Genomic DNA, 24,236 nt, shown 5'->3' with positions numbered 1-24,236 from the left:
TAATTAGTTTATGAGAGCTTTAAAGTCTACATAGTTAAAGATTCATCAATTTCACAGCTTCTTCAATACTTCAAGAACAGACCTCAAAACAACGTTCCTTCTGTGTAAACCCATATAGTTTTTGGTCTCCTAAAAATAATGTTTACTGTTGAAAATTTCTCATTGGATAAAAATTGCGGCATAAATACATTGTAAATGTTGTTGTAGCTCAAGTAAAACTGAAGTGTTTGAGTTAATTTAAATATAGCAAATACCTGGAATACTGATTGTCGAAGGTCTCCTAGCGTTTTTCTTCTATCAATAGTCAAATCCACAACACTGTCTTTCCAAGTAAGTGAAGGATGCAAAGCCCCATTATGAAATTTATAACATGAGCTCAAATGGAGATGTAAATCAATGCCATGGTTTGCTGATTCACATTCCGCTCTTTGAAAGAATAACACAATAATAAACTGGTGAATTTAACACCAACAAACGGCTAGCTTATTTCACAGATGCTTCTGTGCAGTTGCCCTGGAACTGATACCCTCATGACTAAACTCAGTCACATTACCCCCTGCATCAAGGGGTATGCAAAGAGATGCTCAAAGACGACAGTGATTTACATACACATTGTACAATACAGAGTTAGTGTAGACATCCTCCACATAAGCCCTATAACAGTACATATTGTGTCTTTCTACACCTTGCTTCTACCTTTCTAAGCAGAATGGCAAACTTCATCTTTAGGGATGTGGAGATTGTAGGTTTTTTAAGGCTGTGTCCAGACCAGTACTCTGTTGAAATGCAGAGACAGAAAAACTGCATGGAAACCGAGTCAGGACAGACACAGCCATGCTTTCCTCCTTTATACTTGTATCCAGTTCTATTAGCTAAATGTAGCAGCAAATACACCGTTTAAAAAATAAAGGAGCAAAATTTGCACAGTACAGAGATATCACACAAGACTTGTGTCTCTTGTGCATGTCTGTATTTTGATAGGTTAACTGTGATTCAGGCATATAATCAGTTTTGTGTGTTCCTCAACAGAAAGAAAAGTTTCAAACAACCTGAATACCACTAGCTCTTCCCTCTGTTTCTGGCAAAGAATACCATCTATCTGTTGTTTCACAGTAAAGCAAGTAATTCCCCCTTCTCCCAATGGAGAACTCCCTCTATAAACATAAATAAGATAATGAATTCCATTCTCCTTCCAGAATTGCACTGATTTTCACAAAAAAAGGGTACAGTTTTAAACTTTAAGTAAGTTTCCCTTGAAATTCTGTAGAATGCCTAGTTACACCACTAATAGGGAGGCAGGGAACCAGTAAACGCAGAATGTGGGCATACAAGTATTCCTTGATTAACCTCTATGACATTGAATTATTTTAGTATCTGGCTCTACTCAAAGAGTTTGTTTCATTTTAAATCACTTTTGATATCTGCAGATTAAGAATGCTGTTTAAGAGATTGGTACAGTTACATTAATATACCTCTTTTTTTGCAGCTCAGTATTAGCAACATTCATTTCATTCAGAAGGTGTTCAGGAATTTGGTACCTTGGATTTCCTCGTGCTGCAACAAATAATATAGGCTAGTTTGGCCTCAGCTGCTTAAAATGTGTTTCAGCAAACAAGAAAAGTGATCAAGATGAGACATTATAGTACGGTAATCACTGACAATTCAGAGCAATAATGTTGCATCCTTTCGTAATAGAGAAAATTAAACTGCAAGATGATTCAAAGAACAAACAAGTGCTTTTACTTCTTACCATCAATCTTTCCCTAAGGGTAACTGATACATGAATGCCATTAGCAACAACTTTTATATGTTTCAGTAGGAGATGTTCTGCTAGTATTTGTGAAGTGTACTAGAAAAAAGTTAGTGCCAGCTACAGCCAATTAACTGGTTACCACCTCCTTGGAGGTAACCTCTGTGTATCGTAGTTAACCCTTTTTTCAAATGATCACTAGAAAGAAAACTCTATCTTCAGCTCTTGGAAAGGACAGAAATGCCCAACAGCCTTTGCCCTCTAGAAAACAAACTGTCAATGAAGGAAGCCCCCAGAATATCAAGATGAGCTCTGTGTACCTTCAGGTGGTCTTTTTAACTGAGATTTTCGATAAAACAGCATGTAGGCACTCTCTTTACCCTCGAATTGTTTCTCAATATCCTTCTCCTTGATCGGCTGGACTTTTGAATCATTCAGATCAAACCAATGGCAACCAGCAGAACTGCCTCTTAGCCTTGTGGGTTTTTTTTCTGAATTCCACTGGACATCATTCTTTTGAGGAGGGCTTTGGAGATCTTGTCCTTGAGAATCTGACTTAAAAGGGAGCTTGTGTTTTTCCTTCAGACCAACCTTATTTTCATCAGGACTGAACTGAAATATCTGAGGATGATTCTGCAAATACTAAAAGGAAAACAAGGACAAGAAGAAGAAGATACCAGTTTTAAATACAGCAGACCGCATTAGCTACTTCACCTGATTCATCCTCAGATTGATATAAAAACCCCATCGCTTCAAACTTGGGGTTTATGACGCTTCCTCACGTATTTCCTCAGTTCAGACAGAAAAACATAATTTTCCTACCACCACTTATCTGCCTGATCTTTTATATGCTGTTGCTGGCTTCGTTTCTTATGTAACTTCAAATTACCATGCAAGAAATGCAAAATAATATAATTGGGTTTAATACACATGACTCACTAAGAATTAAATCAGACTAACTTCTGAAATTCAAGGATTGCTTGAGACACTGGTTTCCTTTTAGAACTCTTCTCACAAGTGCATACTCCGTGTCCCTGGAAAGGTAGCATAGGGAGTGATGCTCTATAGGCAGTCACAAAGCCTCTGCTTTATCAGACACACAGAGTACCATCCCAAACACTTTAGCCCTTTAACACTGCTACTTTCTGCTCCCTAGTCTCTACAGAAGTGCTCCCTTCTGTATTTACCAGACAGGGATCTTAAGCTCAATTCTTGTCCGCTGGGTTGTACCTTACCCAAATTAACGCTGCCCATTGTGGCATCTTACTAACTTAAAACCTACTCATTCCGTTTCACCCAGCTTATCCACTGTGCTCTCTACTTTCATTTTAGCAGTATGCAGATACTTCAAACAAGCTTGGTGTCCAAATTACACAAAACAAAATCATGGCTCTTGAGACATGGGGGGGAGTGTGGGGGGGCACCAACCACTCTCCAATCCCCCCACAAAACTACAACAAATGCCCTCAAAAAAAACCCTAAAACAAAAACAACCCCCCATAATCTGAATTTCAGTTTTAATCATAATCAAAAACACAGCTGATACTTCAAAAACCGTAAAATAATTTACAGTTCTTTCAATAAGGCAAGTCCTGCACTGATCAATGCGCTTTCGGTATAGACCCAGCACTTGTGAATATTACTAAAGCTAACTTTTCACAACAGCACTCAAACTTTGGAATGGTTAACACTGGGTTGCTCACAACTTGTTTCTGTCACTTCCCTGTCAAAGTCAGAAAAGCATCTATCTCCACAGAAGACTCACATTCAGATTTCACAACTACTTTTAAATAATTATTGTGAAAACTGCATTGTTAGTTCTATTCAAAAAATCCAGTCAAACATGATTTTTCCATGTATCTATAACACAAATGCTGAAGTATTTTCCTTAAAGCACTAGAAAATACAGTAACCAATTGGGCAAATACAAGATTTTACTGTAAGTGTTAATTTTATGGGCATGCCCTAATGAACCAAAAAGTGGCATACGTTTTCAAAACCTCACTTCTGTTATGACTGTGAAGAAGTACTGTATTTCTTTTTTAATTCTCATCAGTGCTTTTATGTTCAAGTGGTAGTAGTGTTGTTGCAGCTTAATCCACAGACACAAGGGAAATAAGATTCAGTAGGTAAGGTTAATTCTTTTATAAGCCAACTATATAGATAAAAAAAAAAAGATACAAGCTTTCAGGCAGACAATCCCTTGAGAATCTTGTCTGTGTTCCCCAGTGTACTAATTTATCTTACAAACCGCTCTTACACATGCTCTATCTATCTTGCTAGTCCAAGTGCCAGTATTTTCAATTACCATCCTACTGACTATTCAAAAGGAATAGAAATGTAAAGTTATCTTAACAGTAAAAATGAAATTAACATACATGCATATTACCTTTCGTAATGCTCCATATTGTTTTTTGTATTTCTTATTCCAGGACACACCTTTTTTCTCCAATAATTTCTGCCCTAATTGATCCACAGGAATTTGTTTAGATTCTTCCTACAGAGAAATTAAAAACTAGGATAACGAAGGCTACAAAAGTCAAGGGATCAACACAAAGCAGGCAATTCTGAAGTGCTTAAACCATTCCTGTTTGTTAGTAAGCCAATATAACATCACCTTTTGCAACAGCTTTGGCAAGCAACTTAAATACTCAAAAAGGACCATTTTCTGTATGAAGAGCCACTATTAGTATTAAAGGCAGGTTAAGTTTTACATGCTTCACAACAAGTTCAGAAGAGTTCTGTACACTTAAACCTCCCCACTCTTGCACACACTAACCCCTTCTTCTAGGTTCCTTAATATCACAGTCAAAGCAATAAACTCCTTACATACCATACCTCTGATAAAATCCCTTTCAGCACTGCCAATGGATTTTCTACTTCTTTGGCATTTTCACTATCTCTTAAAGCCTTCTCTTCAATCAGCTTATCCTCTTCTTCCTGTATAAGAAAAATAAGACTCACAAATATTGTTGTTTCACACACAACTAGCAGTTTTCGATTATAGTCTGTACTAACATTAGCACGCACAATTTAGAAGTGTGAAGGAAGTTCTGATAAGCTGCCTCTGCCTCCTGCTACGGACTGTATATTGTCATACAGAATATCCACCATCACTTTTTTTAACAGAAAAGGCATTTGCGTTATTAATGAACAGCCAGAGTCATCCATTAAAATGACTGTGCTAGTCTTGAGCAAAGGTATTAATTCATTTGGGAAAGAAAAAGTGAGCCCAGTAACATGAGAAAGTTCAGCAGACTGGAAAGCTAGAATTTGCTACAAAATCTTGATAGAGATTGCATACTGTGGAAAACCAGCCTTCTCAATAAGGTCAGAGACCAAATGCCTCACTAAAATATTCATTAGTTTGGATGTACATTTCATCCACTAGCTCTTAATACTTTTCTGAAAAATGAAGTGAGAAAAAAACCTTTAGAACTTACTTGTAATTGCCAGTTTCCTAATTCATCCACATCTCTGATATAGACATGATAGTGTCCTCCATAGCAGCCACCTTTATGTATAATAACAGAGAACAGCTCATACATGTACTCTGAATCATCCATTTCAGTCTTTAAAAAGAAAAACAGTAACAACAACAATAATATATATCAGTAAGTCTTTCACACAAGGACAGTTTTACACCATCAGCATAGCTTCAGATATTTCTCAGTGAGCATTTGCACGTGCAGAGGTTGAAATGGCTTTTCAGGGCTGGGGAACACAAGTATGGACTGACACAAACCATGGACCAAGGCATAGGCTTATAAAGCAACTTTTTAAGCATGATTGATGCAAATAACAGAACAGCTCAACCTGTTTGCTCATAACCAGGCTTACTTCATTTAAAAGACTAGAAAAAAAACAAGAAACATATTTACATATATAAACCAACTGAAAAAAGGCTTCCTCAAATGCAAACACTGAGAAATTTCCAAGCTTGCATTGCAACATTTCAATAAGAAAAATGTCTTCTTCAATAACAGTGCCTCTATTAAGTATATTCTTTATATATTTTAAGGATCAAAAATTGTCATCAAGCATTGGTACAGCTCAGTTTATAATCAAAATACATATATATGAATGCAAAGACAGATTCCTAAGAAAAATGAAGTAACTACAGGCACAGAAAACTAGCTAAATTTATACATGACGTTATCTGACAATGACAATACAGAACCAAATTTAATTTCAATCCCCAGGTGATAATCTTCCTTTCAAGCAAAAGTCAGATGAAGTTTTAGGTAGTTATTATACCCTTTCCCCTTGTATAGCTACAAGGTATTTGCCACTCAGTTAGAAAGTAGTCTTTTGGAAACAAACTGTAATTCCAAAAATTTGGAATTGGGGACAGAGGAGAACCCCACAAAGTTTCTCAAATACCTTGCCCTGACAAAATGCAAAATAAAAGATAACTGATCCTTGAGATATTGGTTCTCTGCAGAATATATATAAACTTTAACAAATTTAACAGTACATACCTGCTCACAAAATGGCCTCAGATTTATCTGGATAGGGAATGTATAGCAGCTCGTTTCCTTGTATCGTTCACACTTCTCAAAGTCAAAGTTAAATCTCAGGAGAGAAATGGTGAGAAAGGGTGGCAACTTGCGTAGTTTAGCAGACTGTAAAATGATTTTTAAAAGTTGTAAGCACTTGGTTATACAGAACAGCGTTTCCACTTTGCTATGGTCAACTCTTTACTTTCCAACAAAGCTTCAGTACAACCAGGCAGACATGACCAGTGTTTTCATTTTTAAAATGTCTCCCCCAATTCTCAATTTCCCTACTAACTAGACATCCTAAAAAGCAATAAAGATCTTTCCCCTCTGTTAAACCTCACACCTTCTTTGAATGGTGATCACCAGTCCCATACTTTATCCTCCTACAGGAGACGAAGGAGGGCATTTCTGAAATTCTAGTCAGTAGTTACACTTCCATAGCCCACATGTTCTTTGTGAGAGGATTTTCTTGAACTTTACACTGAGAAGCAACTGTCTCAAACCCCTGGGTTTTTGCTTATGCATGAAGTCAGACTATACAGCATCTTCCCAGCAACTTTGCTCTTGGCCCCTTGCATAGCACCTGCCACCACCAGTCCCACACAGACCCTGGGAGCGCAGAGTAAAAAGCACAAACACTCAACTGCTGCTGAAAAGCAGGTGCTACAGAAAAGCGACACAGCTTCATGGTAGCTTTGCCATTCCCAGATGAACAGTGGGGTGCTCACCATCTGGCACAGGCCCTGAAGCCACCCAAGAAACTCAAAAAAGCTATGAATGAAGCTCAGCCTACAAACACAGCCTACATGCTTGCTTCTGGTACAAGGAAAGGACCTCAGCTGAGGCTGGCGCCATTACTCTTCTGGCCCATCTTCATTATCTCCTCCAAGCACAGCATTTGTACTTCACCTGGGGTTTATTCTAATGACCAATGAAAAGTTTTCCAGTTCTTTGGGGTTGTGTGACCCCAAGTATAGGTCAGGGCTCATACAGGCACAAATGTTTTCAAATGTGGAAGTCAGAAATGATTCTGTCTGTAACATAACTAGCTCTGATAGGTGTATATTGTCTGGAAAAAGAGATCACTCCCACATGTATTTTGCAGCCTGCTGCTGAGTGACTGTTGGGCTGCCCCTGAATGCAATGGAAATGGTCTGAAAAATGTCACAAACAACTTGGTGCATGAGCACATCAGGAACCCTGGGGCGAAGCAAAACCAACCGTTTTGTATCACCTCTGAACGTAAGTGTGGATTCAACAGACACATTTCTGAGCCTTTCCAGTGTCTCCACCCAACTCTCTATTTGCAGAGCCATACCAGAGAGCCTCCCAGGAACACACATATGGCTTAAGAAACTCCCTGAATTAGGTACTTAATTTGCGTCAGTTGTGAAGACTACCGTGCAGAGCTTAGTGGTGCAAAGGATTTTGCATGCTGTTCCAAGTTCAGAGTGATAATCAGATTGCACAATTAAAATCTGGTAATATTCTGGAACACCAGATTCTTCAACTACTAAATTCTCTAGAGGCCAAGACAAAAAAGGGGGAAGAATAACATCCAAAGACCCACAGCGTACTGAAGGAAGGGAGGAATGGAGTGGGTAGGTATGGGCCATCTTCTCTTTGAAACAGGCTAGGTGTCGGCAGGCAGTCACACTGTTAGGCGACTGCCTTCCTAATGCTGCCACCAAGCCTAGAGTGACTCAGCTGGCACCTAACTTGCTCAGAGTGTTGACTCTTACTATAGTCTGCTGTGATCATGCACATTGTGCCTGTGGGGTCACAGGCAGCAGTCATGCTGACACGACATACCTCCCTCCCACTACAGCCTTCTAGCACAGCCCCTCTCTCTTGAGGTTGTCCATTCATACCCCAAAATCCCCCAGGTATGTGACTTCGTACCCAAGTTTAGAGTTCCCACTGTCTTCTTGCATGGATGACCACGTGTGAGAGGTAAGCAACTCTTACCTCGCACTCCCTTGAACCCAGCAAAGTTTAACTCAAACAAGCCCTTATAACCAAGCCACGTGAGGCACTGGCAAATGTTCCTGAACTCCCAAGTCACTGGTTAACTTCATCTGTCCTCAGCTCGCCTTTGCACCCACTCCCTTCCACATTAAGGGTGCTGGAAGGTTTGGATTGCACTCATCCTGCTGCAAAGAGAGTCACCACAGTAGGCCAAATAGGTTTGCTGTTGTGAAGAAGGCAGAGTATGTCAAAGGCAGAGTGCACTAACAGCCTACGTCTGCTTCCCCTTCACAGAAAATAGTGGGAATACCAGGAAAAAAAGCAACTTTTTATAAAAAACTATGATGTGAAAAATTAGCACAGAAGAAAACCAAACACCACTCTGTATCATTCTGGAAAGATGCAATTCAAACACCTACAACTCTCATAAAGCTCTCACTGGGCTGCCCTTCCCTGGCCCTAGCTAAGGGGATGGATGACAAGACACATAAAAAGTTTTAAAATTTGATTACTATGTTTGGGAAACCAGTCCAAACTGTTGTAAACCAACAAACAGGGACAAGCTGCCAGCACAAGGATGCTGCAGGCTACACTGGCATACAGACAGTAACCAGTGTTAACAACCAAGCATTTAACAAAGCACTCAAGGTCACATACACAACTCCTCTGGAAGATACCAGCATCAACAACTGTCAAGCATCTGAAGCTTTCCCAAGGTGCCCAGTGGTGAAGGCAGGGAACTAGGCAGACAAAGGAGTACTCCAGTATGGATGTTCCTGAGCTCCTGGAAATCACTCTCAATAAACAGCCTTAATGTCAACAGTTATCTGTTGAACACTGAGGAGCTCTGATGACTCAGCACAGGAAGGGGTCACTGCATTTGGTTTTACAAGTAATTTTTAAAAAAACAACTCTAAACGGACAGTTCTCACCCATAGCTGAGCACAGATCAAAGCAGTAAATCATTCACTAGAAGATTATGACAAAGCAGCACAACTCAAGAGATAAACCCATTGGCTTCCTTCAAAAGCATCTTCAAGCTACTGCCTGAAGGAGAACACTTTCACAGTCTCTATTCTGACCACAGGAACATGACTTTGAGGCTTTGCTGTGCCTGGATTTTTATCCTCCTCCTTCCTGGCCTCTTAGATGGAGGGAAACTCCTGGTGGTGCCCATGGATGGAAGCCACTGGCTTAGCATGCGGCAAATGGTTGAAAAGCTCATTGAGAGAGGACATGAAGTGGTGGTGGTTATACCAGAAGTAAGCTGGCAGATGGGAATAACATAGGCATACACTATGAAAACACATCCATCGTCTTACACATTGGAAGAGCTGGATGGTTCCTTGCATAGACATTCTTACTCACCTGAAGGCTCTAGTGCTACAGAACATACTGAAAACACCTACTAAGGTGCTAATTTATCACTGCAAGAACTGTTCAGCATCAGGGGAACAATGCAATACCTGGATCAACAGATCCCATTTCCCTGTGCAGAATAACATTTGTTCATTATTCTTCTCTCCCATTTGCATTCTTCATGAGAGAATTTCCACGGTTTTCTTCATTACATGGATCCGTTTATTTTTTCTTTATGGTCTAGCTTGTCTTTTAGGCTATCATCTGAAACACCCACAGCCGGGGCAGTAGAGGTGTGTGAATGGGGCAATACTCTAGAAACTACATGCCATCCCATTTACCATGAGCTAGATTAAAGACTGCAACAGCATTCAAGTCAAGAAGTGAATCACATGAGCTTTTCTTGATACAGTTGCTGAGGTTTTAAAAAAACAGGTCAGATTTTGGCATTCTCTTGTTATATACCATCTGATTAAAGATACAGACTTTTTTATTTTGGAGTTAGAGGGCAGACACATCAATGTAAACAAAGTTCCTAAACATCAGCAAACTGAACACTGATAATCACCAATGCATTACCTTTGAAGCTTCAACAAGTTTATCACAGGCTCCGCATCGATACAAGTTCTCATTTTCAAAGTACTCTTCTTCTACATACATGTTCCACAAGGCCTCCTCCAAGCCAGCAACACCTTTTACTGCCACTGTTAAGTCTAAGAAATCTTCCTATGCAGAAGTTCAACAAAAAAAGTAAGGTGGTGTAAGTGGTGTAAGTTCACGGTACATTAGAAAGATACTCATCCCATTCACCACAGCAGATGTGAGCACTCATTTCGCTTTCACTGTTGATGGGGGGAGGGAGGAAACATATATGAATGTAAGATAAATTAATTAAAAAAACTCCCCACAAACAAGGAGTTTTTTTAAATTACAAAGAGCAGTAAAAGAATGTAAAGATGTTTTACTGTTGTCACCCCACTGTTCAGCTATCTCCTAACTACATCTACTAAAGGCAATGCTTGCCGATTCAGAAATGCAGTAACACTTGTTCTTTCACCTCTGAGTCACAGCCTGATGTAGGTGGTTTAGAAAATGCCAGCCAAGACTTAACAAAGTCATGCATAATTTTCACGTTTTCAAGTCTGCAGCGCCCTAACCAATACACACTACGTAGATTCAACAAGCCCACCAGTGACACTCAAGAAAGATATGATTATTTTTGGAGTTTAAAAAAAAAGAACATTTAAAGTATCTTCAACAGACTAAACAGAAACCTATCCTGAGAATACTCTGGCTTTACCTGTCTCTCACTGATATTTTTGCATTCTTTACAAACAATCTGGTTGACAACAATCCCATGGTACAATCGGTTAATAAGGTCATGACCCGAAGTCCCCACAAGGGAAGTTTCCAAAGCACTGAACAGAATCCGATTTAATTCCTGCACATCATGCTGCCTCATTTCCTGCATGATTAAAAAAAAAAACAAACCTTGAAGAAACAAAATAGTGCCATCTGCTTTGCTTATTGCTTAAAAACAACATATATTAAGTGTGACAAAGACAGCTGCCTCAATGACTACCCATATATTTACTACCTTGAGTAGTAAATTACTACCTTTATTTTTATTTGTTCTTCTTAATTTAGTTATGCTGAGTAGCTACAAGTATATAAACTAAAACCCACATAAGACACTTTCTTGGGTAGATTTAGACTAAACTCTAAGATGAGTTACACAGTTCAATTTAGGTAAGAATCTAAGCATTTGAAGGACAAGAACCCTAATTACTGTTGGAAAAATGTTGCTGTAAAAACAAAGGAAAAGCTATCAAAATTGTATCTAACAGAACAATTTTCTTCTGTTGCTCGTTGTAAACAATTGGCATGTACTTCATTTGGAGATTCAATAGTATACAAAAATAGCTGACCCAATTCAATGCTGTTTCCACAGCCTGAAGTATTTTAAGGTATTTCTTAAATGTCAGACTTCAAAAACAAAAATCTTCTCCATTCAGGAAAAAGTTTATCAATGATGGTGCCACTAATGGTGATTTGTACCTCATTGCTGTTCCACCCAAAGCTGTCAGTAAGGTCTGTTGTAGATGCAGCTTGCTGGTCCAAGAGCAGAAGCTGAGCAAATAACCGTTGAAGTTGTAATGGAATTATTCGAACCTAATAAAAACAGAAAGAAATAAAAATAAATAAAGAAAGAAAAAACAAAATATATCTAACAGATCAGAAAGACTCTTCAAACCAATCATTTAAATAAAAACGATTTAGTACAAAACTTGTTATAAACCACCATTGTCTATGGCTTTCATAACACAAGTTACTCAATTCATATCAAAACATTAGACAGACTTGATTCCCCAAAATCTACAGTGCCTCACCTTACACAGCCAAATATAGTCATGGAACATACATTGCGTGACAAAGCAAAACCATACGGATTAAAATTAAGACATCACCATAGTAAAAAAGGACAACTTTCTCTGATATTTTTCTTAATGCTAAACCCTAAGAAATCAGCTACAAGACATCATGACATACGCTATGTGCTACTCCTTGCTTAGTAAAGGGTTTGGTGATGGGGTGGAAGGAGATGGGAACAAGCATGGTTAACGCCAACAAGCTTGATCAGTTCCCTGTATTTATCTTTGTGTCATGGTTTAGCCCCAGCCAGCAACTAAGCACCATGCAGCTGCTCACTCACTCCCTCTACCCCGATGGGATGGGTGAGAGAATCGGAGGAGTAAGAGTGAGAAACACTCCTGGGTTGAGATAAGAACAGTTTAATAATTGAAATAAAGTACAATAGTAATGATAATAATAACAAAAATAATAATAACAAAAATAATAATAACAAAAATAATAATAACAAAAATAATAATAACAAAAATAATAATAACAAAAATAATAATAACAAAAATAAAAAACAAAGCAAGTGATGCACAATGCAATTGCTCACCACCCGCCGACCGATACACAGCCAGTTCCCAAGCAGCGACCACTGCTCCCCGGACAACTCCCCCCAGTTTATATACTGAGCATGATGTCATATGGTATGGAATAGCCCTTTGGTCAGTTTGGATCAACTATTCTGGCTGTGCCCCCTCCCAGTTTCTTGTGTACCTGGCAGAGCATGGGAAGCTGAAAAGCCCTTGACTAGCATAAGCAGTACTTAGCAACAACTAGAACATCAGTGTGTTATCAACATTCTTCTCATCCTAAATCCAAAACACAGCACTATGCCAGCTACTAGGAAGAAAATTAACTCTATCCCAGCCGAAACCAGGACACTTTAACTTACAAAGAGAAGATTTTCCAAGCAACCAGTTGTATTACTTCAACCTGAGAACTAAAGAATGAAATTCTGCAGTCAACTTTAGTAAGCACTTTTTAAACAAAGATTGAATTCCAGTCTCATACCATCTTGTGCATGGGTGGGCTGTTAAACCTTCAGAGAGCCTCAATGCAATCACCTAGGCTGCACACTTATTTAGAATTTTTCTTCTGTTGACAAGTAAGTCTTAGCAGTGTAGCTTCAGTTACAGAAGAGAAAAATCTAAGGACTGTACGGACTTTGGGATTGTTTCTGTTTGCCTTGAAGACAAAAGGATCTCCGCTTTCAAATTCAGCAAAAACAGGCTCAATATCTTACTTTTGAGGCAAAAGCTTATGGCACTGGAAATTTACATCAGCATGCAAAATCAAGTATGGGCCAACAAACTTCGAAGTTAAGCTTTCATCCATTCTCATGAAAGGCTTCATGCAAATTGAAACAATATTCTTCCAAATTGACATTCAGCAGCAGCTAATGACAAGAAAATCTTAAATACCTTTGCATCTGGTTTACTGCTATCACCCAGAATCCCAAGTTCCTCAGGTCCTAGAGAGAACAGTGCCTCTGTAATTGTAAAGAAAAATGCCTATTTAAAAAAAAAAGACAGTGTCTCCTCTTTAAAGATTTATTGTATTTTAACTATCAAGCATTATGATGTTATTCTTTTTGGCAAATTAAGACATTACACAACATTTCTGAGCATGAGTCATCCTTGCAACTGGTTCAAGCTGTAACAATAAAGCATAAGTAAGCATGAAGATGTTTAGATGGCAAAATATCTATTTTTTCAGGAATTGTAGTGGTTGCATTAAAAAAATGAATGACACTTCATAGGCAGCAATAACCTCTCTTATTTACACAAATTGTAACTGTCCACCTGTAAGAAAAGGTAATGCTTACAATACTTAAATTTTATGCAGAAGTGATGATACTAACTTTATAGACCAAGAGCTCAGAGTATTCTGTAATAACTTATTTGAACTGAAATAAACTCTTCCTGAAAACGATCTGTGTTTGTGGTATTTCTTTAATAAATAACTAGAAATGCAAGTCACTGTAAAGTATCAATTCCAACTTTACATTAAGAAGATTTTAAACACGTTACCTCTAAATTCAGGTGTGAAAAGCAGAGTCTGCAGAAGGGAATTGAGGTAGCAGGTCCCACCCTGATTTTTGATACCACTTAGGTTGGTGAAATCCCTGGGAGCTGGAGGCTCAGAATCTCTGGGCTTTGATTTCTTCCCCTTTGCACAATGATTGTTTGAAATAAAGGAGAAATCCTCTTCAAATAAGTCCCCAAACATTGTGAAGCCAAAACAATCCTTAAAAACCACAAAATTATACATTTACTATGAAAAAATGCAATTGAACCCACCCACCTCTGATCCTCCTAGATGAACCTTTCAGCCCTGACTGAAGAATTTCTTCATAACTTTTTTCATCTTATGCTGTTCATTCTAAAAATGAATGACAGACCCATACAGAAGTGTGCACTAATGTAACATATAAAGGGTGCATTAAAAGTATTTATGTTAGCGCAGGTCTGAACACACTCTTAACTAAAATCAAATACATCACATCTCAATTTCGCATCAGCAAAAACATGCATAGCAAAATAAACAGCTCCTTCTAAGCACCTATAATTAATATATACGCAAGGAGTCTCAAACTCATCAAAATCCCTGCACTGTGTCTCAAAAAATCCATGAGCACAAGTAACCTGTCTCTAATATTGGCCAGTTCAGATGGGAAGAGGGTAATAAATAGCCAAAAGTACAGTGATATTTTATGAAAATATCTTTGCTTCCCGATGCTTGAGCCAGAAACTCAATGGCAACTAATTCTTCTCATGGGAAATTTTTCAGTCCTTTTTGGAAGCCTTGCAACCTCTTAGCATGTACCAGCATTCCCAAAGTTAGCTCCCTTTTGTTTTGTACTTGCCACATTGTGATTTCATTTGATTTGCTTGTATTAGCAGTGAGTAATCAATGAGTTACACTGAAGCAGTGCATTTCCCCTATCTACTTTCATTTCACTTGCGAGTTTACAGATCTTTATCATATTCCACTCAAACATCTCTTCCAGACAAAAGCCTCCACAAAGACTTATTCATTCCTACAACTGAACTTTTTCCCTATCTTTGATTATCCTTATCTACCTCCTCTGCACCCCTTAAACTTCTCCTTTCCCTGTTTCTGAGATGAAAGGACCACATCTGCCCACAATGTTCAAGTTGTGTGCAAACCACAGCTACATATACATATATTATTTATATATTTATAAATAATAATGAACTGGTTTGTTCTCTTTTTGTCAACTGCTGAGCACTAAACTCCTTTAGGCAATGTTTATTATTACCTCAAGGTCTCACTCCTATATGTTCACTTCAAACCCCGCCACTGTATACGCACTTTACAGAAATATGTGTATATATACATAACCATAAAGTTGTGATTGTCTCTGTCCCATGCTACATCTCTTTGCACTCACCTACAGTTAATATTACCTACTATTGTATCACTCACCCACCCACAAGCATGAAGATGTTAAAGTTCCACTGACAGCACTTGTCTTTACTGCAATGTATCAGTTGATCTCTCAAGAAAAATTAACTGCCTCAGCATTCACTGTTTTTGTCCTGACAGTTTATGAAATAGTGAACACAGGCCCTAGCAAAGATACAAAGAAACTTCCCCTCACTCCCCTCTGTAACAGCTGCTCTTCTATTTCATATCTTTTAACTAATTATTTAATCAAGCAACAACTTTCTTCTCCTGTGTCAGCTTAATTTCTTTAAGAGCCTTCAGTGGCAAACCTTACTGAACACTTTTTGAAAATCCAAACATAGTTGATAGCCCCCCATTCAACCAACCAATAGTTCTTCAGGCATCTCCTAAAACTCTTTGTATAAAACAGCATTACATTAAGCCCATTTTAGTCCTTCCCACAGTAGAGCAGTTTTTAGGCAAAAGACTATGCTCAGAGCTGTGAAGCAGCATGGCAGTGTTCACTCTGGTTGTTCTATAATGCTTCTTCAGCACTTCATACAACACATATCCCCTTATAAACCCCCACAAAATAAAATTATGTGGCTGGAGATCCTTCTTAATGAACACAGACAGGAAAGAAATCATTTTGATCTCTTTGCATTAGGTTTTTCTCCTCTGAATGCAGCTCTTATACCTTGATCACCTAAAAAAACTCCAAAAACCTGTAAACGTCCCACCTCCATGCTTCAAGGCATAATTACTAGGTTTAACACTCTTTCCAAACTGTCTTGCAGACTTCGTTAATTTTTCCAGTTAAGCCTGCTGCACTTTAGCATTTAACTATCCAAAGATTATGACCCTTTCTATTTTTCTCATCCGAATACACAACAGCTTACTCCTAATAGGTTTATTTACCGTAAAAAGGCACATATCTAGGAGATAGCTATCATCTTACTGACAGTCTGCTGTACCATGCACCACTCCAGAGAAGCACTTCAGCTGGACAGTGCCAAATCCTTCTTCGCTCCTTATTTCAGGATCCTCAAAGTACTACTGCAAGCAGCTTCCTTAAAAATCATACAGTAATATAGATTACAATGAATAAGTAATACAGATTACAACAAATCTCTGGATGATGTTGCTGGTCTGATGTCCTCACAAAGCGGGGCCAACTTAGAGCACATTGCTTATTAGGGCCTTGCCCTGCCAAAGTTGGAATAACTCCATGAAAAGAGATCCCCAAACCCTTCTAAGCCCCTACCCTATATTCCTTATCTCTGATGGGATCCTCCCATGCTGTAACTTGGCTCTGGCACCTCTCATCCTTCCCTAGTGCACCCCTACCAAAATCAGGCTGCACCTATGCCCTCCCGACAGCAGTACGGTCTCCACCTCGCCTTCCCTTCTTCAGACTGACCTCACCCGGCTCCCCCTGCCTCTCTGCACCTCCCATATGCTCCAGCCCCGGAGCCCTCACAGGGCCGGGCCCACTCTTCAGACGCAGTCTCACCAGTACCGAAGAGAGGACGAAAACCAGCGCCCTGTGCCTGCCGCCTGCACCCCGGCCGGTCCGCAGCACCAGGGCTGGCGGGCCACGGCTCGCCGCCGCTGCCTAGCCCGACTCACCACCCAGAGCCAACACCTGAAGCCGGGCTGACGCCTACGGCCACGGCGCCGCGGCCGCCGCCATGTTTGTTGTGGCGCCGTGCAAAGCACGCTGGGACCCAAAGGCCGCCGCGGCCCCGGGACTTAACGCACCTGGCCAAGCCCCGGAGAAAGAACAGCGGCGCGCCCTCACTCCACCCGCTCCACAGAGCGAGGGACGCCTCCTGCAAGGGGCGGGAAGGAACCGCCGGGCACGGGTGCCGATGCGAACCGAAGACCGGCCGGCAACGCGGCCCCGCGGCCAGCGGGCGCGCACAGCCTGCTGGGAGTCGTAGTGCGGCGCCAGGGCGCTGACGAGCTGGCGGGGGAGCCGCAGTGCCCGCTGGGAGGGCAGGCCTCCCCGCAAGGCCTTCTGGGGGCTGTAGTTTCCTGCCGGCCGCGGTGCATGGTGGGAGTCAGCCTGGTGGTCCCCCCCATCGCGGGGGTGAGGGGGCAAATGTTGCCATGGAGGCCCCGGGATCTGCGCTGCCTCGCCAGCCTGAGGGTCTGGAGGAGGCCCTGGCTGCCCCAGCCCTGCTTCTGCTGGGTGGTGGACCTGGCAGGGGAGGAGAGCAACACAGCTCTGCCATCACCCAAACCTCTCAGACCACCACCAGGGACAGGCCCTGCTGAAGGCTTCTGAAAAACATAGCTAGGGATGAAGCTCAGCATAAAGGCCTGTCAGTCTGCCCTCAGTGGTGGGGAAGATTATGGAACAGATCATCCTGAGTGCCATCACGTGGCATGTATAGGACAACCACGGATTCAGGCCCAGTCAGCATGGGTTTATGAAAGGCAGGTCCTGCTTGGCTAACCTGATCTCCTTCTATGACAAGATGACCTGCTTAGTGGATGAGGGAAAGGCTGTGGATGTTGTCTCTCTAGACTTTACTAAAGCCTTTGACACTGTTTCCCACAGCATTCTCCTGGAGAAACTGGCTGCTCATGGCTTGGACAGGTGTATGCTTTGCTGGGTTAAAAACCATCTGGATGGCCAGGCCCAAAGAGTTGTGGTGAATGGAGTTAAGTCCAGTTGGCGACCGGTCACGAGTGGTGTTCCCCAGGGCTCAGTATTGGGGCCGGTTCTGTTTAATATCTTTATCAATGATCTGGGTGAAGGGAATTGAGTGTGCCCTCAGTAAGTTTGCAGATGACACCAAACTGGGCAGGAATGTCGATCTGCTCGAGGGTAGGATGGCCCTGCAGAGGGATCTGTACAGGCTGGATTGATGGGCTGAGGCCAGTTGTATGAGGTTCAACAAGACCAAGTGCTGGGTCCTGCACTTCGGGCACAACAACCCCATGCAATGCTACAGGCTTGGGGAAGAGTGGCTGCAAAGCTGCCTGGCTGAAAAGGACCTGGGGGTGTTGGTTGACAGCTGGCTGAACATGAGCCAACAGTGTGCCCAGGTGGCCAAGAAGGCCAACAGCATCCTGGCTTGTCTCAGGAATAGCATGGCCAGCAGGAGCTGGGAAGGGCTTGTCCCCCTGTATTTGGCACTGGTGAGGCTGCACCTTGAATACTGTGTCCAGTTTTGGGCCCCTCAGTATAAGAAAGACATTGAGATGCTGGAGCACATCCAGAGAAGGGCAGCAAAGCTGCTGGAGGGTCTACAGTGCAAGTCCTATGAGGAACAGCTGAGGGAACTGGGGTTGTTTAGCCTAGAGAAAAGGAGGCTGAGGGGGAGACCTTATTGCTCTCTACAACTACCTGAAAGGAGGTTGTAACAAGGTGGGTGTCAGTCTCTTTTCCCAAGTGACTAGTGATAGGATGAAAGGAAACAGCCTCAAGTTGTGCCAGGGGATGCTTAGATTGGATATTAGGAAAAATTCTTCACCGAAAGGGTTGTCAAGCATTGGAACAGGCTGGGGTTGAGTCCCCATCCCTGGAGGTATTTAAAGGATGTGTAGATGTGGTGCTTAGGGACATGGTTTAGTGGTGGACTAGGTAGTGTTCAGTGAACAGTTGGACTTGATGATCTTAAAGGTCTTTTCCAACCTAAATGATTCAATGATTCTACACCAGCCTTGTAGCACAAGGGCTTCTGCTGCAAGGAAGAGCCCTCATGGAGTCTGGGACCACTTCTCCACCCACCCCTCCTGGTCCAGTTCCCTCCTAGGCATCGCATGGCCCCATCATGTGTAGGCCAGGGCTTGTACCAGCATTGGGATTGCAAATACAGACAAGCCTGGCCAATAACCAGAGAAGACCAGCTCCGTCTTTGACACAAGCAGGTGTTCACAGGTGCCTTCCTAATGCTGCCACCAAGCCTAGAATGACCCAGCTGGCACTTAACTTGCTACCAGCGTTGAGTCTCACTATGGTCTGCTGTGATCACGCACATCGTGCCAGTGGGGCCACAGGCAGCAGCTGGGCTGACACAATGTCCCTCCTTCCTGCTACAGCCTTCCAGCACAGCCCCTCTCTCTTGAGGTTGTCCATTCCTCCCCTGGCATTCCCCAGCTATGCAGCTTCTTACCCAAATTCAAATTTCCCACTGTCTTCTTGCATGGATGACCACATGTGAGAGGTAAGCAACTCTTCTCTCACACTTCCTTGAACCCAGCAAAGTTTAACTCATCAAGAAACCCCTGCCAGATAACTAAGACAACTGAGGGAGTCACTGGTAAAGTCTCAAACACTCAGAAATGCCCCTAAGGTACTGATTAACTTCACCCATCCTGTGCTTGCCTTTGCACTCACTCTCTTCACATTAAGGATGCTGCAAGATTTGGATAGCAAATTCATTCTGCTGCAGAAGGGAGGGGAGGGGATGGCAGGACATTTCCCTACCAGCTCTTTGCTTACTCCTCTTCAGCAAATAGGGGATGCAAAAAAAAAAAAACCAAACCCAAACCTTTAAATAAATAAATAAATAAAATTTAAAAATCAACCTTTTCATGAGAAAATACTGTTTACTAAACTGGTCATCTTCCCAATGATTACTTCTAAGTGTATTTTATATAAATCTGGAAATAACAGCATGTTTTAGTTATTATTAATCTTTTTTTCCTTGTAACAACATAAAGGGTTCTGAGAGGGGTTTTTTTTCCACTTTTCCAGTAAGAGCTTCTCCCCCTACTCTGAAGCTCAAATATTTTGTTGTCTGAAAAGTTATCAAGTACCTGAAAGAGAGCTGCTTTCTGCCACTGATTCAGTAGTTTCCCTACACAAGGATAAAGTTACAGGTATTGTAACTTTTGGGAAAAAGAAATAAAAAGACTGATAGGAAAACATGAAGAAAAGAATATGTAATTAATTTCATTGCATTGACCATGGTACAGAAGGGAGAGAAATGTTTCTGTATCTCAGTTGTATGCCTGAGGGACAGAGACTGCATGGCTCTAAATATCCTAAATTTCATTATTTTTCCACGTCATGGTGCTATTTAGGCACCTAACCATTTCAGCATCGATAACGTCAAAAGCAACGCTGTGAAGCTCATGGCTCTTGCAGACCCATGCTTGAGCTGAAGCTGCTCTTTTAAGTCAAGTCCAATACCTGGGCTCACACCTGAGTCTCTACTGAACAGTCCAAGCCCTATGGGGAGTAGTAGTCGTTAAAACACACTTAGTATGTGTCTTATGTCTGGCCTCTACTTGATGTGTGGGCAAGTGGTGAGGAGTTTTCAACTGCCTGAGGGCCATCTCATAATCTGTGAAACAACTCCATTACTGCTCTGAAGCAAGAACCCGGGCTTCAGCTTCACAGATCTCTGCCTCAGCTGCCAGGCCAGCCTCTCTCAGTGTCTCTTCTTGGTGTCATTGTAGACTGTTGAGATTCCTGCTATCTCAGAAGAGTTGGTTCATCTGCCCTTTCCCCTTTTCCTGAGGGTGTCTTGTTCTGTCCTCAGAGAAATTATCTGAACATCTACGTCTCCAGCCACAATGAAATTTGTTGAGGCTGTTTTCATTTGTTACTGTGGTGTTGGAGTTGTTTGCACCAGACTTGCCTTTCCTGGCCCTGGCCAAGGGGTAAGACAGGACACATCAACAATCAAGAGAGAAGTCCTATGAAATCTGACTTGCATGCTGAGGAGCTAGTTCTCCGTTGAACACTGAGGAACTCCAATGACTCAGCACAGGAAAGGGTCACTGCACTTGGTTTTACAAGTAATGGAAAAAAAAATCCACAACCCAAAGTAGTGAATCATTAACTAGAAGAGTATGACAAAGCAGCACAACTCAAGAGATAAACCCATCAGCTTTCTTCAAAAGCATCTTCAAGCTACTGCCTGAAGGAGAACACTTTTTCATAGTCCGTATTCTGACCACAGGAACATGACTTTGAGGCTTTGCTGTGCCTGGATGTTTATCCTCCTCCTTCCTAGCCTCTCAGATGGAGGGAAACTCTTGGTGGTGCCCATGGGTGGAAGCCACTGGCTTAGCATGCAGCAAGTGGTTGAAAAGCTCACTGAGAGAGGACATGAAGTGGTGGTGGTTATACCAGAGGTAAGCTGGCGGATGAAGACAACACAGTCGTACACAGTGAAAACATACCCAGTGTCTTACACATTGGAAGATTTGGATAGTGCCTTTCATGAGTACATTGCCACTCACCTGAAGGACCTGCCTTTCCCGCTGAACACTCTAGCACTGTACAACAGTTCAGTGCACGTTTTCCGTATGTTCTTTGTTCAGTGCAAGAACCTGTTCGGCAGCAAGGAGACCCTGCAGTACTTGAATCAAAGCAGCTTCGATGCTGTCCTAACAGACCCCATTCTTATGTGCGGAGCAACACTTGCTAATTATTTTTCTCTTCCATTTGTGTTCTTCATGAGAGGATTTCCTTGCAACCTACACTATGAAGCACCGCAGTGCCCAAGCCCTCTGTCCTACATCCCAAGACTATTTACCTTCAACTCAGACCACATGACTTTTTTCCAGAGAGTGGAAAATACACTGGTTGCCCTCCTGGAGCTTGTGTACTGTAATGTTTTCTATGAAGATGCGATTAAGTTTTCCTCTGAAGTTCTTCAGAGAGATGTATCCCTGCTAGACCTCCTGAACTCTGCTTCCATTTGGCTTCTGAGATTTGACTTTGTATTTGAGTATGTCAGACCAGTGATGCCCAATATGGTCTTTATTGGAGGTATAAATTGTGCTCAGAGGAAACCACTGTCTAAGGTATGTTCTTTTTCCTCCAAATTATACATTTTCCAATGAAATGTGATTATGTTGTTCCTGGAAGTTTAGCACTATTGAATTTTTTTATTTCTGGTAATGATTTAATACAACCAGGTTTTGGCAGTTGTTTTCCACAGGCTGAAATCAAATTACCTTGATGGAGGTAGATGACTTATTTGAATTAATGAGGATTTTCTGACAAGTCCAACAAAAATGGACTTCATCTGCCAGCTACAAGTTACTGTCCTCAGTGAACATGTATTATTCACCAACCAGACACAGTTTTGATTTAATTTTCATGGAGTCTGACATATATTTCTTTCACCTGACCAAAAACCATGCTCAGAGTTGACTTTTGCTTTTAACTCTAGGCTCAGAAAAGTCAGTTAATTTGCTTTGGTTGTATTTTCATGATATATGATTTCAAAATGTCTCTCTATGTTAAGTTATTTCTGTTTGTAGGTCATGGTGAAACATAAATGTCATGTTGAAATGGGAAGAATTAATCTAAAATAGTGTATTTGGTGCAAGACACTTGCATGCAAAACTCAAATAAGTTTTCATACCTATTTCTTCACATTTCTTTTACCAGAATTGTTCTGCAGGGTTTTTAAAGCTAACCTAGAAATTTAAATCTATTTTGATAGTTACCATATAGTCTCTAAAACAATTAATAGCACTAGACATTTCTTTCCAGGCACAACACAGGACACAAACATCTTTCCTTTGAAATTATTTCCTCGCTTCTGAATTGTGGTCACAATATCGCTGCACAATTGCAATACAGTATTTTTGAGCTGAAGGTTTTTTTCTTTCTTCTTTCAAATTTCTTTTATACTCTTTGACAGGTTTATGCAGAGTACACTGAACTCAATAAAGAATAAGGCAAATAAAGAATAATATTGTAAATTAGAATATTAGAATAATATTATAAATAAGGCATTCTCTTGCATTAGGCTCAAAAGAGTGGCTCTTCATAGTTTGAGATTTAAGAGGCAAATTCTTGCTGGTTGCATGACATAAGTCTTTACTTTTGTATCTTGAAGGTCTCAGAGCTACAAACTGTTTGTAGCTTGCTACAGGGGTAGAACCATCCTGCCCTTATTTTATACCTGGTGTCTCCCATCTTCACACTGACATTTGTCATTTGGTGGAAATCATATGTTCCAAACCTTGAAAAACCTCATGTATTCCTCCTATCTTCAGTCTGGCTTTTCTAGCTACATTTTCTACAGACAGCAGAGGAATTTCTCCTATTTCACTTTGAACAGTGCTCAGCAACAAGGCAATAATGCAGCAGAGTAAACAAATGTGATGTGGGTCACAAATGTGAAGTGAGAAAAAAAATCTACCTATCCATACACAGCGGTAAGCCCTGGGTTGATCATTACTGTTCAGAAATATAATCATATGATAAGAATAGATAGTTGTCTGAAACCTGGTAGGACATTGCTCAACAGACAAGAAAACAAAAAGTTAGGATGACTAGGAAAGGGAGAGAGAACAAGAGATTCAAAATGTGGTTTCTTTTTTCAGACAGGAGCTTAAGCCACAGAACTTTCTGTTACACTACTTTCCACAGGCAGAAAAATCGGTCATTATGGCCTGATTCCAGAGGAGGGCTACTTTCTGCCATATCTCACATGGTCCCATGGAGTACCTGCTCTGGAGCTCAAGGCATCAGGGTGCTGAGGAGCTTGTGCTTTTCAGAACTGGGCATATGGGTCTTACCCAGCGCAGAGATGGGAATTAAATTGCAAGTTCCCTGACCCTCCTGAGCCGTAAGCATCGTCCACAGCGTGCAGTCTCAGGGGGAGTGGGAGAACATGTGACCACAGGACTGAGCCTCGGCAAACACAAACTGCGCTTATTCATTGACTAAGATAATCGCACTGGCTGCCTTAGGCTGGATTTCCTCTTGCTCTGCACTTTGCATAGCCATTCATCTCAGTATCAATTATGTATTCATTAACAGACACATAAATCCAGTTGCCAACCTGCAATGTGCCTGGAGGTTTAACACAAGGCTCATAGTAAATCAGACCCAGAATCTT

At 41.2% G+C, this 24,236-nt stretch overlaps 2 protein-coding genes across 6 annotated transcripts in view; one reads left to right on the top strand and one right to left on the bottom strand.

Annotated features, from left to right (window-relative positions):
• USP40 (ubiquitin specific peptidase 40) overlaps positions 1–17,188 on the bottom strand; it is a 38,185-nt gene extending 20,997 nt beyond the window's left edge. For all 5 annotated transcript variants that reach the window (XM_075710075.1, XM_075710076.1, XM_075710077.1 and 2 more), the window contains exons 1-13: positions 17,170–17,188; positions 14,028–14,244; positions 13,419–13,486; positions 11,638–11,751; positions 10,880–11,044; positions 10,159–10,305; positions 6,232–6,375; positions 5,194–5,322; positions 4,589–4,690; positions 4,140–4,247; positions 2,071–2,392; positions 1,473–1,554; positions 255–426 (exon numbers count right to left, since the gene is read on the bottom strand). In XM_075710075.1, the coding sequence (XP_075566190.1) occupies positions 255–426; positions 1,473–1,554; positions 2,071–2,392; positions 4,140–4,247; positions 4,589–4,690; positions 5,194–5,322; positions 6,232–6,375; positions 10,159–10,305; positions 10,880–11,044; positions 11,638–11,751; positions 13,419–13,486; positions 14,028–14,226 (1,752 nt within the window). In that variant the 5' untranslated portion in view covers positions 14,227–14,244; positions 17,170–17,188. The remainder of the gene's footprint in view (positions 1–254; positions 427–1,472; positions 1,555–2,070; positions 2,393–4,139; positions 4,248–4,588; positions 4,691–5,193; positions 5,323–6,231; positions 6,376–10,158; positions 10,306–10,879; positions 11,045–11,637; positions 11,752–13,418; positions 13,487–14,027; positions 14,245–17,169) is intronic.
• Positions 17,189–21,336: 4,148 nt separating this feature from the next.
• On the top strand, positions 21,337–23,066 carry LOC104038409 (UDP-glucuronosyltransferase 1A8). Its single transcript, XM_009492756.2, has 2 exons — positions 21,337–22,182; positions 23,031–23,066. The coding sequence occupies exons 1-2, from the start codon at positions 21,337–21,339 to the stop codon at positions 23,064–23,066; spliced, it is 882 nt and encodes a 293-aa protein (XP_009491031.2).
• Positions 23,067–24,236: the final 1,170 nt, after the last annotated feature.

Source organism: Pelecanus crispus, chromosome 5 (assembly GCF_030463565.1).
Source record: "Pelecanus crispus isolate bPelCri1 chromosome 5, bPelCri1.pri, whole genome shotgun sequence".
NCBI lineage: Eukaryota > Metazoa > Chordata > Aves > Pelecaniformes > Pelecanidae > Pelecanus > Pelecanus crispus.
The sequence above is the reverse complement of the archived record's forward strand: the minus strand, read 5'-3'. Positions and strand labels throughout refer to the sequence as shown.

Coding starts and splice junctions, on each gene's coding strand:
- LOC104038409 (XM_009492756.2), top strand. CDS start 21,337: ATGACTTTGAGGCTTTGCTGTGCCTGGATGTTTATCCTCCTCCTTCCT. Junction 22,183..23,030: donor AGAGGAAACCACTGTCTAAG/GTATGTTCTTTT, acceptor ACTCTTTGACAG/GTTTATGCAGAGTACACTGA.